The sequence below is a fragment of the Vidua macroura genome, chromosome 4 (assembly GCF_024509145.1).
Source record: "Vidua macroura isolate BioBank_ID:100142 chromosome 4, ASM2450914v1, whole genome shotgun sequence".
In the NCBI taxonomy this organism is placed as follows: domain Eukaryota; kingdom Metazoa; phylum Chordata; class Aves; order Passeriformes; family Viduidae; genus Vidua; species Vidua macroura.
In genome coordinates this window covers 57086035-57105522 of record NC_071574.1, presented here as the reverse complement: position 1 = coordinate 57105522, position 19488 = coordinate 57086035, and the positions used below count along the sequence as shown (strand labels likewise).

At 36.4% G+C, this 19488-nt stretch overlaps 1 protein-coding gene across 9 annotated transcripts in view; it reads right to left on the bottom strand.

Moving 5' to 3' along the window:
- Window positions 1-19488, bottom strand: part of KCNIP4 (potassium voltage-gated channel interacting protein 4) — a 385281-nt gene that overhangs the window by 31930 nt on the left and 333863 nt on the right. For 7 of the 9 annotated variants that reach the window (XM_053976057.1, XM_053976053.1, XM_053976052.1 and 4 more), the window contains one exon: window positions 6433-6557. In XM_053976057.1, coding sequence (XP_053832032.1) covers window positions 6433-6557 — 125 coding nt within the window. Of the gene's footprint in view, window positions 1-6432; window positions 6558-11175; window positions 11278-19488 lie in introns of all 9 variants that reach the window. The other 2 variants (XM_053976051.1, XM_053976059.1) reach the window with 1 other exon arrangement.

Here is a 19488-nt window from a genome sequence, read left to right as displayed (position 1 = left end):
CCAAGGAAACCCTGTAGAAACCTTTAACTGATCTATATTTTTCTTCTAGGCTCTCTTCTGCTGGGTCAGAAATTCTGCATCTGGAAAGATCTTACTAAGACTGCATGCTGTGAAGACCTAAGACTTGTACAGACAGTCATCAAATCTTAAGGAAAAGCAACTGCACCGACTGCTGGTCAAATGAAACATCTTCCTTGCTGTCCGAGGGCTCCACATGGGAGGTTGAAAAGCATATTTAGGCTCTAAACTACTTCACCTACAAGAGCAAGCTTTGGAGGCCTGATGTCAGGGGCAAAATACTCTTGCATTAGTGCCATTTCCACTTATGTTCAGTTTGGGGTTTTCCCTCTCTGTTCTGGTCTGTATTAATCTTGAATCTGCATTTACTTATTGCAATACAAACATAGAGGTTCAGTGTAGAACTGAATATCAATCTGAACTGAACTGAACAATCCTATTGTCTCTGTGAGATAGGTGACATGGCCAGTTCAGAGAAAGCTGATCCAAGCTAAAATATTATTTCTTGTAGCATGAAAGCCTCTGTTTCATAATATTGAATGTTCCAGAGATATAAACTAAGAGGATTATGTTGTCATTGTCCCTTGTCATGCTTTAGAACAGGTGGAAAAAGTTAAGTAAGAAAGCAAGGAAAATGGAATGGAGGTTCAAAATCTCTGTTTTGGATCATCACAGAGGAATTTTAACTCTTTGCAATGAGTTAAAAATTTTTCATCTCTTTAATAGTCACATGTCTATGACCCCTGTCAGTACAAGATTTCAATTTGTACTAAATCATTTCTAATCAAGACACTGATTATTTTAGAAACTACACTTGAAAGACAGAAGTGAAATACAGAACTGCACATCTCTATTTCCCATAGGTCAGAGGCTGTGCAAACAGCACAGCCAAAAAGGTAAAAGCCATCCATGTGTAGACACTGACATACATTTTTCATACATTCTTTCTTACCAAGTAGCTTCCAATTGCTGTGAAAAACCAAATGTATATAGTGTTCCTAGAATGTCGCCCTGTTCTTTTGAGTGTTTTAAAGTTCTTCTAAGAAGTTCCTATACCTTCTGATATTTACATATTTCAACTGAATTATCTCATGCATGTTCATTTAAATAATGATTGTTTTGCATTCTTCTTTGTAGGTAGAGAGAATTGATGGACTGTTAGTTTGACCAGTGTGGTTGAAGAGGCGGCAGTTTCACCCTCCAATCCACTGTCACTTTTGCTATTTTATATATAGTAGAGTCAGAAAATAAAGTTTACTTTTTTAGGTTCTTTTTCTTTCCTTTTATATCTAGCCTGCTTCTGTGAGTTATTTCGTGTCACAGTGTGAATATCATGCATACAAATATTTAAGAAAAGTTTAATCATTCTGAAAATTTTAACTTTGGTACTCAAAATTACATTGAGGTGTTTCAGCTTTTGCACAAGTTAGTGCATATCCTGCAAAATGCACATTATACACCCAACTTTCATCTTCATTGTTAAGCAAAAAGTTGCAGGCGTAGACAAATTATTTATACAGTGAAAATAATTTGTATTCTGCTCTTCTAAATCTCAATTGCTTTCACAAAATTTATAATTTTTCTTTTTTTTTAAACTCTAATTAAATGGGAAAATGTTCAAATACAAAACTCAAATGCTTCAGACAATCAATAAATGAGCTTTATCACCTCTGAAACTAGCTAGCTTCCATTAAGCTTTCTGTGAGACTCACAAATGCAACATACAGTAATACAGTGCTTCCATCAAATCATAACTGAAATAGAAAAATCTCTAATAAATTATCATATTTCAACTTATGTACATAGATGGGTAGTGTGATGAGAGAACCGATCTTTGAGCTGTAACACTGTCAGATTTATTTTCTTACGATCATTCTTTGTCTCATTTGCAAAAGGGAACAAAAGTGTCTTAGAAAGCATCTTAAAAATTCCCAATAAATATCATAAGTGTGGAGCTGCCTATTTAAAGCACCAGTATGTGTCTACAGACATTTTTATGCATTTATTACTTCAATTTACATTTTCTCTGACATACAGCCAGGTAAGATAAAAGACTCATGAAAAATCCTTCCAGTTTTCTGGAAAAGCCCAGGAGTTTCCCAACACAGAGCTCTACAAAAAATTTTAGAGGAATAATCAACAAAAATGAAAAGATTATTAACATTTAAATTTAGTACAGGAACATCTTTTGTGCAGCAAAAGGATTATCTAGGTATTTTTTAAATGGATGTTTTTAAAACTAGGAGAGATCTATCAATGGACAGATGAGAAAGAAAGACCACATGTTGAGTCCATGCTTGATAGTCTGCACAAGTTATTGTGAAGTACCACTTATACTAGGACTGCCACAGAGCTGTTGGTTTGAAAGGTTAACGACTGTAGCAATCACAATTTCAATTTACAAGAAATGGGATGACAGGAAGCCAAATACAAATTGGAAATGTCCCACTGTGATGGCACCTGAGCAACAATTCATCAACAGCACAGGAACATTGTAAAGCCAGAGTGCTGGGGACAACCTTTTCAGCCCGAGAAGGGTGTAGGCCTTATATTAAGCTCATTTTTCAAGGATATTATAGAAGCTTAAAAATGGCTAAATTACCTAATATAGACATAAGCTCTCCCTTGATAATTTTCCCTCTAATAGTTGTTATGTCATCTAAAGGTGCTTATCCCACCTCCTTACATTTTCTTTAGTGTATATCCCCTTTAATTTTAAATGTTGACTTTGAGTTCTACCAAAACAGCCATTGTCCCAAAGGCATTTCAATCATCTTTGAGCATTTCCTGCAATTATACTCTAGCTCTTGCTTACTCAGAGAATCAGCTCTACTGCAATGTGATCTGAGACTTTCTAAAGCTTTCAGGTGTTTATATACACACAAAGATGCTCTGTGAGACCCTGTGCTCCTTCTGCCTGGATTTTGCATGTAATTTGGGTTCAGTGGAAAATCAAATTGATGATAATAAATCAAACTTTATAATCATCAACACTACAGAAATGCACGTGTATTTTACTGCTTTCTTATCTGAAGTCAGTCAGAATTACGCGTAAGCAATTTGAAGTCAGAAATAACAAATAACTGGAGGTAAGCTGTAAAAAGTTCTGTTCATTCCTATCTCAGAAGAGACATCCTAAAACTCAAAAGCATTCAGAGAAATAAGCAGGCTGAAGTGAGATTCTATAGACAAAAGCTTTTCAATTAGTACTAATGTGCTGTAGAATGCTGCTAATTTCATCCAACAGGACCTCAACATCAGTAGAACGACAGTAATTTAAGTTCATGCTTTAATTTATCTTGCTTTATATACTTAAATTATTGAAAAGATAGTAAGACAGGCAAATATCAGGTAAAAAGCATAAAGCACAGAGGTAGGATCTGCACAAGATTTTTATGACATCATGTTAAATATGTATGTGCCTGTGTCTTTCATTAAATCTTTTCAGTAGTTTCCTTCTTAGTGGAAAGATTAAACAGAATATCACAGACTCAGAGAATGGCTGGGGTTGGAAGGGATCTGGTTGCACACTCCTGCATATGCAGGCCCACCTGGAGAGGATCACCAGGACCATGTCCAGAGAACTAACTTTTGGATATCTTCAAACAGGAAGATGACACAAACCCAGTGGGCAATCTGGGCTGGTGCTCAGTTACCCTCACAGTGAAAAAGTGTTTCCTGATGTACAGAGGGAACATCCTGTGTTTCACTTTGTGCCTACTGCCTCTGGCCCTCGCACTGGGCACTACTGAAAAGAGCCTGGCTCTATCTTTACACCCTCCCTTGAGATATTTATATATGCTGGTAAGATCCCTGCTGAGCTTTCTCTTCTCCAGACTGATCAGTCTCAGCTCTCCCAGCCTTGCCCCACAGGAGAGGTGCTCCAGTTCCTTAAACATGTTTGTGACCCTTTGCTGGACTCTCACCAGTATGTCCGTACTTTTGTTTTACTGGAGATCCCACAACAAGCCACAGCACTCCAGATGTGGCCTCACCAGTGCTGAGTGAAGGGCTGGAGTGGCCTCCCAGGGCTCCCTCAACCTGCTGGAAATGCCTTACCTAAAGCAGAACTGCCTTTTTTGCATAGACAGACACATTTGCTGGCTCATGTTCAATAAAGCAAAGCCAGTGTCCAGCTGGGTGGCACCCAGGAGATGTTGGTACACGAAGCAGACATGTGAAGCACACAGGCTTATCTGTGCTTGGAAATACTGGCAGGATAGCACCAAGCTGGATGATAATGTGAGAAGACAGGTGGCCTGTGGCAGGCAGAAGAGGATGATGGAGCACTGTAAGGGGGGGATGGTCCAAGCACAGACCATGGGAGACATTGAAATGCCATTGTGGATCAGTACCCACCAAAGCCACTCAAGATATACTCAATAAAAGATAGATATGTGACAGGAAAGGTAAACTAATCAGCATAGACAAGGTGCTCAGAGAGCTGAGGTAGACTTGTCCTACCAGTTCTCCGAAGTGATTACAGAACTGTGATCTAGCACAATATATTGCAGTAGAAACTGTTAATATGAGTAAATAAAACAAACTCCAACTCAATAAAAAAGCTTGAAATCATCCATTTCTGAAATCTAATGCCTGGGCTAAAGAATACTACTTTAAACTGATTTATCTTTATAACAGTCACTAACCCTCGGCATGCTTTACAGCATTTTAGATCATAATTGATAACTTTACAATGATATTACACAAAAAAACACTGAAGTTCATGCCCATTAACTCTATCTAGTCTAAGATATGTTATACATGCATGTCTTGAATTATCATGTACTGATAAGGAAATGAAACAAATGGATAAAAATGTCTTACCATGTTTTACCATCAACATTCCTTTGATGTAAAGAATATGAAGAGCTGGAATTCCTCTTTTCAGAAAATGCCATAAAAAGGTATAAATTAAAATACTTCCTTATAACCTATTCTCTTTCTCCATACTTCATTTTATGCAAAGAAATATCAAGGTTCTTAGTTTCTGAAACTCTAAAAATAATTATTCTTGGAGAAAAAGACAGAAGGCTTATTTTATCTTCTATACTTTGTACTTTTTTTGCCTTAGATAATTAGGGACATTAGATCATGATTTGCAATGCCTGGAGAATATTGTCATTAGTAGGGGAATGTTCTCTGGAACCCTGAGGAAATGAAAAGCTTTTAAGAGCAATCACTGTTAATCACTAACATGCCAACATTATATACTTTCTGGAACTGAGAATGATACAGACAGGACACATTAAGTGACTGTCTTGCTTGCACTGTAAGCTTTTGATAAAATATGTGTTTAAAACATCTCTTTGCATGTCTTGCTTTCTTTACAGAATGCAGGAGAGCAAAGAACTCTGCAAGATTTACACTTCTTTTACAAGCTATTGAAGATATCTTCTCTGATTCCATAATGGAGCCTCATTGTGGTTTTATTAACTCATCTGAGTAGTAAATGTCATGGGCAATAGATCGTCCATTTTCACCCAAGAAGGGTGAAAGAAAAATTAAACTACAAGGTGATAAATGCAATTAAATTAATCTTTAGCCTCAGCTTTATTTTAAAATATTTTAAATGTTAACTGCATTCAATATTCCACATATTCTTTTAATCAGATAAAGGATAGTAAAATAAATAGAGAAAAAAAAATTAAGAAAACAGAGTTCAATACTACTTACTAACATCTTTTTGAGTTTTATTTCTTTGCTAGCCATGCATGCCTCACAAGTCAAAACCAAGCCCAGCACTACAGGGCAGCTGTACACACTGGAAAATGAGTCAGACTACACCCATGTACTGGGGCCCTCAGTTGGGATCCCTGCCAAATAAAACATTGGACCTGCCACTACATCACACGTTTTCAGAAAAAAATCACAATTACTCCTAGTAAAGGGATATAGGAAGTTTATATATTTGTAGAACTAGTGAGAACTGATGAAGTTATCTACAGCTGTTCACCAAATAAAAAAGTCATCTAGTGCAGCTGAAATCAATTACTTCTTGTGACGGCTCCTGTGAGTACAACCATCAACTTCTTTCTTCTGACCAAATTTTTCAGGGCTCTTCCATTATTGCATCCTTAGACAAACAACCTCAACACAACTTTCAATTTGTTTTTGAACAAGGTCCTACTATATAATTTATACTTATTCTACTAAGAATAAGTAACTAACTTCTCCTACTAAATTATAATTATTCTCTCCTTGATGCTTTCTATTTTGTCTGCATCTTTTGTTCATTAAATAGTTTAATGACTTTAGACCAATTGTTTCAGAGTGATTGTTTCCTCATCTGATCAGATATGCAGTATTTAGCTACTGAATCACATGAGCTGCACTGCTAGTCACTCTTACACAGCTGAGACTTCAGTGGTACATCCCATAAACAGTTTGCAAATTCAAAAAGGAAGTGCTTACATTCTTGAAACCTCTATATAAGATCTGAAGTTCCTTCTTTGTGAATTTACTCTGTGCTTCCAGCAGTTCAAGAGCTTCAGGTCTATGTCGTACTGTGGCCATTTCCATTTCATCTTCTACAGTGTCTGTAGAATACAAGAGACACAGAAGGAAAGCTCAACAAGAAATTCAGGAAGTAAAAATACTTAACCCTTTCAAAAAGACAGAGGAAAAAAGGAAAGAGGGAAGAGGGAAAGGGAAAGAGGGAAAGAGGGAAAGAGGGAGAGAGGGAAAGGGAAAGGGAAAGGGAAAGGGAGGAAGAAAAAACATTCTTTTAAAGACTAGTTTTTGCAGCTTTAATGACAAATTATGAGTCCATTTTGAACTCATAGGAAAAGGGTGTCTATCATCTGCTTCTGTGGCTGCAAAGAATAGTGAACAGCAGTGATGATCCAGTAGCCTGCATATTATCTCATGAGTAGTAATAGCAATAAACTGGAAAGCCAACATTCTGCAAGAGCATGCATGATACATTCAGTATGACTTTTCTGTTTATACAACCCTGTGACCAAAGGAAACAATTTTATAAAACTTTAGTGACTCCAGAAAACTGAAAATTTTCCTTCAGTTAGTTAATGGATGTGAATTGACTGCATCAGGCTGGGATTTTTATTGTGAAGTTGTCCTCTGGAAAGCATGTGAAATTGATGTTGCACATCCAGCAGCAGGTCTTACTTTGAGTATTGTACAACTGACCCATTAGGAGAAATATTATTGAGGGTGAGCAGCCTAAATGGGGAACATGATAGTTTTTATGACCTCTTATTTAGGTAAGTAAGAATGTGGATATACACATTCAAGATTTACACTTGAGTGTAGACCTAAAACTATGAGAATTAGCAATGCATTTTTTCCTAGGTAGAGTTTTAAATGCAAAAGTTCAATGAAACAGCTAAAGGAACTTAGAATAGAGTGCCAGTCACTTGTGATCAAAAATACAAATGTGTGTGTCCATTTCTAAGTACTGACAGCCTTAAATGTAACTTATGTAGTAGTCCAGATTAATTTAATGAAATTATTGCCTTATTTTCATTTAAGATTTATAGGAACTATAGAAATATAACAGTAAAAATGCCTAATTGTCACTTATACAATGCTGAAGATACATATTTTATTTCATTAGAATCTGGGACCCTTTATTCTTAGAATAAAGTTTATTTGGTTCAATATTCATAAACACATAGTATTAGAGTAGTTGATTAAAGTAGTATTATGCCTACAGTTTCATATATTTTTGTTCTGCTATAATGCAGAAATAATAGCTTTCAGCTGCTTGGGAGAAATTTGGCATCAGAAGATACAGTTCAGCTAAACAAAAAATAAACAACCTTTAAAAAGATTTTTAATAATATATAAACTATTTGGAAAAATCTTCACAAAATTTAGGGCTTTGTCCTTTCTCCTGTGAAAAATATGTTGCTGTTAGCACTCTTCTCAGGAGGATGATCTCAGTGTGATCCAGATGACTTTTTTTTGTTAACCTCAATTTAACACTAGCTACATAAACTAAATTGGCAAAAAAATAAACCTGAGAATAAATATTGTTGAAAGCTCACTTTTATTTTATATTTTAATGGTTACATGGGATTTAAAGGGCTTTGGTTTTAGACAGAAAAAGACTTAACATGACATGAGTTTTCTAAGTGCCCATTTGTAAAGCATCTGGCTACCTAGAGAGACATCTACAAGCTTTTCTGGAAGCTAAATGAATACACATAATAAATGTGAGCCTAGAGATAAAGGCCAGACAATGTGCTGAGCACAATATTTGGTATATCCTTAGCAGTAAACATTTTTATTGCATTTAAGTGATTCAGTGAGCATGTAGAAGACTGCAATAGGCTGATGATGTTAATGAAAAGGTTCAGTATAACATTCTTTACACTCGACTTCTCTAGTCTCTTATAGATAGGCATAATAAAAATGCAAGATCATCATAAACTTCCTTAAAATCAACCACCTGTGATGACTAAAATGCTATAGCATTCATTAATCATTTGCAGGTTTTAAATTTTTTCTTCACACTTCTAGATACCAGGCTGGAAAAGAAAATTCTATACTTTAAAATATGCAGAAAAGTGTGTGAAAATCTATTTTTACTATTTCTAAACAATAGTGATTTCTGTGGCATTAGTTATTTCAGTTCTTTGGTTTATTCAACCTAGATAAGTTAGGAATACATTTTTTTTTCATAGAAATGAAATTTCATGCCAACTGAAAATCAGAAACAAGTTCACAATCCCTCATTAATGTACTAAAAAAATATTCTTACTGATTTCATTAATTAGTAGATGTCTTATAGCTTAATAGTAAAGACATTTTTTTAATGTAAATGTCATAGAGAGATATGCTTTGAACCTTTCACTATTAATTAAAGAACAAGATGGTAAAAACACTGCAAAAAACAAATGTAATCTTCAAATAATTCATACCTGTAAAAAATTGTGCACATGCATTTCCCTGCAGAAACACCACATTACAGCTTCCCTAACTATTTAGCATGTTTTTCTTTTTCAGAACCATTGAGTGTAGTCCTACCCATGTGTACTTACTCATGCACATATCTAGGGAATGATGGGTTTAAGTTTAGACTTATTAGACTAGAGCACAGAACGGTGTTCTTTTACATGCTCTTTTCAATAGGAATGCTGAAATATGTTCAATATGAATGCTGAAAAGAGATCTTACATTTTTAGATAACCTTTGTAAGCACATATTGATAGAAGTGCAGAAGTGCAAATTCAGGCTATGTATATTTCAATAAATTACTTGTTTAAAAAATATTTCCCTGATAATTTCTCAGGAATTCACAAAATATGATTGCTATTGCAAGTGCTGCTGTTTTCATTCCTAGGACACTATAATGTTGCTTCTTTCATGCTAGCAGAAATTAAATAGCACATGATGTCAAAATGGAATAATAACTGTATATCTACAATTCACAAATATCATTCAAGATTTTCACTTGATATAACATTTTTACTTAATGTAGCACTTAAATATTGAGGAGATTACAGAGAAAATTATTGAATGCGCCTTTTTACCACCTATTTGGTTGTCAAATAGGAAATATTTAATACTCATTTTAGTTCAACTTCTCTTCTTGTTTATAGAGTACTTTCAGTAAGGAAAATATAAGTTTGACATGGTCAAGATTTCTGAGACTGACTCCAAATATATTTGGTTACCTGCGCAGATGAAGAGCTTACACAGAAATGTGCAAATAACAAGGACGTGTCACTCTCCCAGCGATTTCAAACAAACAGATCAAACTTTTTATTCATTCTGTTCTATTTCCTTATCTATTCCATTCCCCATCCCTGGGAGTATTCAGGTCGGATGGGACTTTGAGCAACCTGGTCTTTTGTAGGAGGACTGGACTGGATGATTTTAAAGGTGTCTCTTCCACTTCAAACAATCCTGTGATTCTCTGATTCCTTTTAACATCTAGTGCCATATTGCTCAGGTCATGCAGCTGACAGTAACTTATCCAGAAAGAGTTATTAACAAGTGCCACAACCGTAACTGCAGTTTTTAAGCTACCTTATTTTCAATTAAGACATATTAGGTAAAGACACCATGAAAAAATAAATCCGTGTACATCCAGAAATTTAACCCTTTTCATCTCAAATACTTAAAAGGAAAGCAAGCACCTAAGTTTTCTCTACAGAGGAGGATATGAAAAACACTGAAGGGGGATAGCGTAAAGAAACCCTAGATCTATACCTGTGAAGTCTTGACATTTAGTAGGGGCCTGTATTTCTTTCAACCTATATGGTTGTCCTGGATTCACTAGACATGGGGAACTGCTCTTGCAGGCCTTTTTTACCTGAGATTGATTGATATGCTTTATCAGAAGAGTATACAAGAAACACGTGAACCATTCAGCTTCTGGTTTTAGGTGCTCATATTAATGCCTAGAATTCAGTCAAATTAATCTAGATTGAATTGGATCCAGAGAGATATTTTAAAATCTGCTACAGGAGTCAATTTATATAGGAAGACATTATAGTGTTTTTACTATAATTAATCTCTATCTAGGAATATATATGTATCTATGTATTGATCTCTCACTCCCCCTGCCCCTCTATATTTATCTGTTACCTACTCTGGAGAGATTTGATCAAGACATTCAGTATAATATCAGTGTGCTTTTCCTGTATATCCATATTCACATACTTTCTTTTCAATCTCATTATTTTTTTTTTCCTCTCAGACAACAACTTTAAGTCCTGTTCCCTAAATAGTTTGAAGTTCTATATTCAAAACCTGCAGGGCCATTTGTTTCCTCCCAGACCAGTTATGATTGTACCCCCTGTGAATTGAATAGCAAGCACACACAAATACGTGCATAAAAATACAAAAAAGTTGCCACTTTTCAAATACATGGAGAGCAGGTATTAAATTTTACCAGGGAATCACCTGTCAACTAACTTGCAGATGATAAGTGCCAAGTGCTAATCTTTGGTTATCCCCTCTGCTGCAATTGCCAAGCTCCTGCGTGGCAGACCGTGGCAGTGGTATCTTGCCATCCTACTCTGCACAGACAAATCTGTGCATCCCTAGATTTTAAACCTTGATAAACCATATGATTACTTCAGCAGATAATTTGCCTCTCAAATAAGCAGTTAATGAAAGTATAACTTTTGATGCATGCAAACCTAAAAAAAAAATCAAATTAAAAAAATGAAAAATAAAACTTGCTTTGAGTAACAGGAGATGTCGTTTTGGCAGCCGAGCAGGGCAAGAGCTTCATAAGTCGCTCTTTAATGCTGCGTTTGGTACTGTTCTGAGCGTAGAGGAAACCTAAAAAATATATTATCAGGACTGTTAACATAGGCTGGAGAACAATTTCTGTACATGCTGCAGAGTTCATCATTAGAGCAGAATCCTGATGGGAAAAGGCCAAACAGATGGCAGCCACCATGAATTGCAAAGGGCAACCAGAATTTTTGAACAGGACAACAAAATTGTTTTGTCTTTGTATCTTTCCAGCGTCTTTCCAATACAGGGGATTTGTTTGTCTGTGTGCACCTCTTGTAATATTTTTATAACCCACCTTAAATCGTCTAACAGAGAAGTGTCAGATAATTAATTTGAAACAACAGAAGTCAAAAGAAGGTATGTAAAAATTTTAATGTTAAAATACTTTAAAGACTTTAAAGCCTATTTCATTTTGAATTTTAAGATGGAGAACAAAACCAAATCAAAATGAAATCTCAAAGATTTCTTTTGTTGTCCTTTCTGGCAGACTTCTAATTCCATGGCTGAGCTTTCCCATATAATGAATTCGGCAATTGTGATAACCAATCTGGTACTTTTGCCTTTTCTGAGTAGTAAAATATCAACCATGAGGTGTAGTCAGTCTCCCTTTAATATTTGGCACTCTACATGTTTAAAATATAAATACTATTTTTACTCTGATTTTAAAGACTAATTTGGCTGAATAGCTAATGTTCGTGTGCTATAAAGCAGGTGAACAGCATCACCTTTATTTACTGTGATGGAAACCGTTGGAGTATCTTCCTGTGAGGTCTAACCAACCATCTTAAAAAAAATGGGTGATATGAGCAAGCATTGCCTGGGTGAATATTTGCTGCAAATGGCAGACTTAACACCTGCAAAACAGCTCAGTACCTGATTTATATTCCTGAGAGGCAGAGCTTGCCTGGGACATTATGCAACTCCTGCACTTTTCATCTCTACTGCGTGCATGGAAACACAAACACTGCTCTATGATGGCTCTTGCCACAACAGCCAGAGTGCAAAACAGATGGGGCAAGAGATGAAAGACACAACTGACAGGTCCTGTGCTAAGGGCACAGGCACCAGGATAATCTTTAGTTATCCCCTCTGCTGCAGTTGCACTGAATCCTGAGTTAGAGACATGACGTAGAACTGTTCCCAAGCCACCTTAAATATGTACTTGTATTTGGGAACAGCAAGCAAGAAGCTTTAAGGATATTAAACTTTGTAAATAAAAGGGAACAAAATATGCTTGTATATGAGAAAACATTGAAGGAAATGAAAAAGAAATGAGAAAAACCAGGGATGACTCAGCCACAGCCTGAAAAAATCAACCAACTTTCAGCAGACAAATTCTGCCTCTGAAAGAGCAGCAGCTCTGGTGAATCCAAAAACAAAACAATCCAGTTTAAGCACAAGGTCAGATGGACCTAAATGACTGTCTCAGGAAATGTCTAAACCTTTTAATACGAATAATAAGAATGAATACACTTTTATCCTGTAGCACCTAACCATCAGCTCAACTCAGAAACATAGTGCAGATAAATGCATAAAAAAATGCAATCTGGGATCTGATGGGATCTCAAACTTCCTATTTTTAGTTTGAGCATCAAACCTGAGTCTTTAAATGGGTAGCTTGCTGTCTCAGCTGGCAGTATCTGCAGTATCACACTATACCTGTACTGTATCTATCTGAGCATGAAAGAAATCTTTTATCTGAAACATTTTTATAAGGAATTCTTCTAGCATAGACATGATGCAGAAATATCTACAGCTATCTTATTTGTTTAAGATTTGCAAAATTTACTATACACTTATATAATTACATAGGTCCACACCTATATAATTACTGATGATGTATACAATGCTTTAAAAGACATAAACGGATGTATTATTTCTAAATGGTTTGAAACTAAAAGCCTTGAGTAAATAGAGAATTTTGCTACATTTAACACCCAAAAAGCTCATGGAATTCAATACAATCCATATGGGCTTTGCAGTAATATGATTAAGGTCAAAACTAAAATAATATCTATAGGAGAAAGTAATATCAGAGGAGTAAGTAACCAAGAACAGTATAGCTCTGCACTCATTTCTGGCAGCTAATTTAAAATTTTGACACTATGGTCAGAGCAGAAGTGAGGGGATTGGTTTATCTTCTCACAGTATAAGAAAACAGCATGGAATCTTTTCATTCCCAGTGGCTACAGTTAGTTCAACATGCAGCTACTCCTGTTATGATCTCCTGATCAGTACTGCAACTTTCAATGTGATTTTTCATGAGCTAAAATAAAAAAATACTTAATACAGAGAAAACATGCTGCACACTGGGCCTATGCTGTGTCAAAACACTGAAAGTGATAATGAAGATGAAATATTTTAATAATTTCTGTGAATTCTGTACCTATTTGCCCAGTTTGAAGCAGGTTAAGGAAAAATCTTAATCTCTAATATGACCATTAGGAAACTAATTAATCTAATAGATTAAAAATATTTATACAGTAGGAAACTCCTATTACCAGTCCTTAAAGTGGCTGGTCGTGAAAAGAAGAGCTATGAAGCATCAACACACTGATAATGATGGACTGACCCTATTTCCTTCAAACTTTTCGAGTAGAATAGTAGTAATTCTTAGCCTGAAAACAGATACCTAGGAGAAACTGAATGTTCCAGATTATTTTGGTTTTTTTTTTTCTCAATAATATGTTGACTAGAAATATCATAGCTCCTATCCCTAACCCACTAAGGCACAAACTCCTCTGGGCTGGATGTGAAGGCTCTTCAAATTAAGGTTAGTTCACTGGTGCTGCTTGCTCGTGGATTTAATAATCTGTTTCCCTGCAATGAAAATTAAACTGTGAGACACATTTTTCCCCAGAATTCACTGTGGGAGTGCCCTAGAACTCATCTCTGTATTACACCATGTGGAATTGTGGGCAATTTTCCCCAGAGGTGCTTACGTTTCACAAACAGTTCTGTAACTGGAGCACGGCTCACATATTCTCACATCTTGGTAGCCTTCTACTGCTACCTGTGCACAGACGTGGGGCACACGACCTCCTGAGGGAGTGCCTGCTATTTAGCATGATTTATATCTGTAATTGCAACTGTCAAATTCACCAATGGCCTAAACCTCCTGTGTAGAGATACTTAAACTGAGAACTGTCACTTATTTATCGAGGTTTAATATCAAGAGTACAACACGTACATATGGCCAGTGCAATTTTTTCCAGACTGCTACTTTTAAAAATTGTACTTGACCAAAAGCATTCAGGTCATTGTCATGTGTGTGACCTAGTCACTTCTTTATCACAGTGTTGACACTGCTTTTTAAAAAACACTGGTTATTAAAAAATACAAAAATATATAAATTTTTATAAGCTAAAAGTTATAAGTGATTAATATATGACTGTATATTTCTAATCATATACACCTACACCTAGACTATCTTAACTCAGTGTATTTACTTTTTTCAGACATATGATCCCAGCTTTAGAAAGACAGTACATATTACATATTGTCCTGTTGTTACAGAGATAGGTCAGACTACCCCGGGAAAGACCATCTAGAAAGGAGTTTTCAGAGACAAAATATCTCCCTTTCTAAGTGTGATTGGCATCTTTGAAAATTCTTTGTAGTCAGCATGACAGCAAGGGCTGGTAGGCCACTTTTTGCTGCAGTGGCAAATAAATCAGAATGTCTATCTTAGACATCCACTAAGTGCACAAGATAGACCTTGCTGTTGCTGCCCTTGCCCCTAAAGCCATGCTCACCTTTCCTGCTTTCATCAAATACTCTCTGGTCAAAGAAGTACCTACCTGTCTCATTGCTGCCTTTTTGTAATGGGATTTAGGTGATAAATATACACAGAAGGCATAGTAATCTGAATCCCTAAAAGCTTTTGGGGCTGGTTATCATCCTATTTAGGAGGATGTTTCTAGTTCAAAAACTAGAAACAATTCTTCCAACAACTTTCTCCTTGTCTGTTAGTGGAGGACAAAAGTCGCATGTAAACTACCTCTTTTTTTCCCCCACTCTTTTTTCCCTTCATGCTTTTTTATTTCTGTTAATTTTTTTTTCCTTCTCAAAGTCTCCTCTTATATTTGGCAAAGCCAGCAGGTTAGCTCACACTGCTTAAATCTAACTCTGCTTTTTAGTCAGCAGCATTTACAATCCATGGGCCAGTTCCAATGCCTTAACAGTACAGCTAAGGTCCCAATAGTGCTAGAATTTGGATTTTGTTCACCTACAGGATTTTATGTCTTCCCATTAAAAATGAGAAAAAATTCTTTTTTATATTAGTTCTGGATGTAGTATCTTTGGAAGAGATTGAGCATAAGACCTGAAATCTAGGCTGGACAGATCATTTTTTTTTAATACAAAATTTTGAGACAAAAGTGACAAAGACTCTGAAAACTGAAAGGGAAATGCATTACGTGGTTTCTTGACATGATGATTTACGCTTAATTTCAGCTGTATGATGGAATTTCTCTCAGACCCTTAAGGGCTGGCAACCCCACTAAACTGTTAATGGTTCATCACAGATGGAGTGGCAGGGGAGACAAAATGAAGTGCAGATTTCATATTCACAGTTCAGGACAAATCAGGGTACATGTGTCTTCTGTGTAGTGAGCTTGGGAATAGAAAGAAATTATGTACAACATAAATATTTATAAGTCTCAGCCTCAGCTCTTTGGCAGCACCTGCCGAGGAAGTGTGTGAGCTGTCAGTAGGCTACGTGGTAGATCATCAGCATTCTTTGTCAAGCCAGGAAAACATTCTTGACAATCTCATTTGTCTGTAGATGTGCATTCTATTGATTCTTCCTCTACTGATCCTAGCTTCCTGTTTTTCATTGCAATATATACCTATCAAATTCAGGGACTACTAAAAGCCTATAGATCACATCAGATCACCCATGAAGGTACTGAGTTAAAAAATGGATGGCAGGATTTTAGGGAATATCTTGGAACTCTAATTTAAAAGTCAGATTGCTCTCCTTCACTTTAAATTCTCTTGTACATACTGTCATAAATCAGTCTCCCAACAGCAGATGCAGATTAGGAACTGATAGTTACACTTCTCTACCAATAAATTAGAGATCAGAGCCAATTGGGAAGGCTAGAGGCAACAGGATTTGATTGAAAATGAAGGGCAAAGAACCAGTGGTCTTGTCAAAACCAGTAACTACAGTTTGGTATTTGTAGGATTGTCAAAGGGAAAAGGACGAACGAAGAGAGGATTAAGTAGTATCACTGGAGAGAAGAAATAGAGTAGATAAGCATCAAAGTATAAAAGTGATAAAGCAGAGAAATGGCCACACTTTTCTCCTGACAGACTTCATTAAATTTCCCAACTACAGCTTTATCATTCCAGTCATGCCTTTCCATGATATGCAGCTTTTCAATCTGAAAAGCTCGTTATGTTATGAACAATTTCTATACAAATGTTCAATGTAAACACTATCTAAAACTGTTATAAACATCTCCAGGTGCATAGACACTGAAAATTGCAGAGAGTTTCTTCAGTGAAATACTTGCAAATGTACAAGTATGTCAAGATGACTTAATTCATTTAATACCACTTAACACATTTGCAACACACTCTCTAAGTGTGTGTAAAACTAAGCTGGTCCCCTATGACAAGAAACATATTTATAACAGATCACTTGTTTTCTTTAGAAAAATCTCACTTAAAGTGGACCATCAGATTTATTGCTGCACTGAACTGTACAGTTTCCTTCCTTTTCCCCTCCACCCCTTTTATTTATTAGAAGTTTTTATCTATCTGTAATGCATACAAATGCTCACAGAACAAGTTACATCAACAGAAAGTTACTTATCTTGTGGGATCTAGAAAGAAGACCGATTAGGAAGAGATTTTTAAGACACATGAGAGATCATTCTCTCTGTGTCTCTTCACAAACAATTTAGTGCCACAGAAATAGCAAGTGATGCTGAGAAATAGCAAGTGATCCCGATGCATTGCAGATGGCTTCTGGATACAAAGAGTGAAGAAGGTGGAAACATGAGTAACAGTGAAATGGGTCCTAGCCCTGGGGAGACACTTCTGGACACCTCCATGGTGGTGTCCCTATTCAGTGAAGAGCCTGAAGGGCTGGCACCAGAGATGGCACAGTGGGGGCAGTGAAAGACCCCCCCAAGCATTTAGCAGGTCACAAACAGCAGCACAGACCCATAAAGAAAAGCTGTTAAAGAGACTGAATTTCTACTAATTACTAGATTGAGTTTATCTGGTTTAGTGGAGATTCATTGAGTTTTTCAGTGGAGGAAAACTAATTGATGCTTCGACTGAAATGAAGGATCTGTTTTAACCTGGAGGCTAAAATCCAATGGCACTGTGGCTATGTTGTAAAATATGAAAGCAAAAAAGGAAAAACATCGTTGTAAGAAGACTAGAGAAAGCAATTGAAAACAAACAAAAAAAAAATAGTCTACCAAAAGTGAGTGACAGAAATCAAATGGGTGATATGAGATGAGCTGGAATGAAAGAGTTCAGTAGAGAAAGGAAAAAAGAGCAAAAATTCTTAAGAGGAGTTAATAATTTGAATGAAAAAGTAAAGAAATTTTAATGAAAGAGACCTTTCAAATATTCATTACCTCTAAATTTAGCTTCTTATCTAAACTGTGTCGATGCCATATGGGAACATGTTCAGTGCTGGACTCAGACACATTTGCCAAAGGGACAGCAGCTGCAGTCAGAGCAGAGTCATGGGTGTCCCCAGTCTGTGGTGTCACTCTCTGGCTGGAGCCAGTGGGGTCTCTGTGCCACTCACTGCAGTGGGTGGGAGTCCCAGCCACTGTGCTGGGTGCATGCTCTGAAAAACACCTACAGCAAGCTCCAGGGTGAGTGAGAGGCTCAGTGCCAGTGGCTGCAGCAGGTCCCCAGGTCACAGTCCATGTGTCTGGTACCACTGGCAGGGGGGAGAAGCATCTGTGTCTTCTCCAAATCATGTGTGTGGAGCATGTTGTAACATCCCTTAACAAGAACACCAGTATCTTTTGGAGGGAAGTCTTTTCATACTCATTAGGAAAGTTAAAGACCAAAGAGAGATACTTTTAATGAATTATTTGAGGAGTATACCTTCATAGTGTTCACACTATTATCTAATTAAGATGAGTAGAAATAATTAACTTGCAGTGCTCCAGGCAGTCATTGTAATGTGCTTTTTAAATGTTTTATAGAAATTTAGAGAAAACTGCCAAAAATAGTGAAATTAAACCAGCACATGCTTTTCAGTTCTGCTGAACTAGTCAGTGTGTCAGCTATGACCTAGGTCAGTCAGCAATAGGTAATTGGAGAAAAGGCCTTTGGATTTCACCAGCCGAAAATCCTAATAAAATTAGTTCCTTGATCAAGAAAATGTGAGATCTGGCTTTAAAAGGAACTTTGAAACCTTTGCAAAAAACATTATGAAAAAAGTTTCAACTGAAACTTTCCATCCAAAGCCTTGCTAACCATTGCAAAGCACATAAAAAAAACACTAACACTGAAAGATGAAAGAAACATCACTTACCTAACAAGAGTTTAAACTTTTAGGTTTTGGACAGCTCTTTAAGGATGCTCTTGTCTATGAATGAACAATTGCATGCACAGGCACACACACACACTTACTGCAGCATGCTAATGCTGATAGCAAGTCTTCCCTGTGGCAATTCAGGACACAAGATAAAAGAAACAAAGTGCTGCAACAAGTGGGGTTTGATTACTTCCTCCTGACTTTGTAACTATTAAAACATGCAGCTTCCTGTGGTTGAAATTTTTTTAAGTTGGTAGTGCTCAGTTTCTTCTCTTTTGCCTGCAGCTTCAATTTCTCCATACAAACTTCATAATTTAATTATCACTCATTGTGTATTAATTACACTCCTAGTTCTAGTATTTCCTGCACTCTGTTCAAAATCTGCTACTAAGATAAAATTCCTGCCTTGATAAAAATGTTTCATACTGACATAGAGTTAGTGCTTGCTGCTCTGTAAAAAGGATAGACATCTCTTCTAAACTTGTCTCTCCATATTTTTTCTCCAGCAGTAATACTCCTTTCTCATCTTGAGGAAACTCTCCACGCTTTAAATATATATAATTCATTTAGAGTAGTAACCTTAATATAAGGTTGACATCTTTGTTTGTTCTTAGTAATCTCAGCTTTTCATCACCCAATTCTCTGAATTTCTAGCTGACACTTTCAGAATTTCTATTCATATCTGTGCATGCACTCGGAATTGAAAACTGGACCATGTTCTCCTTTTTCCC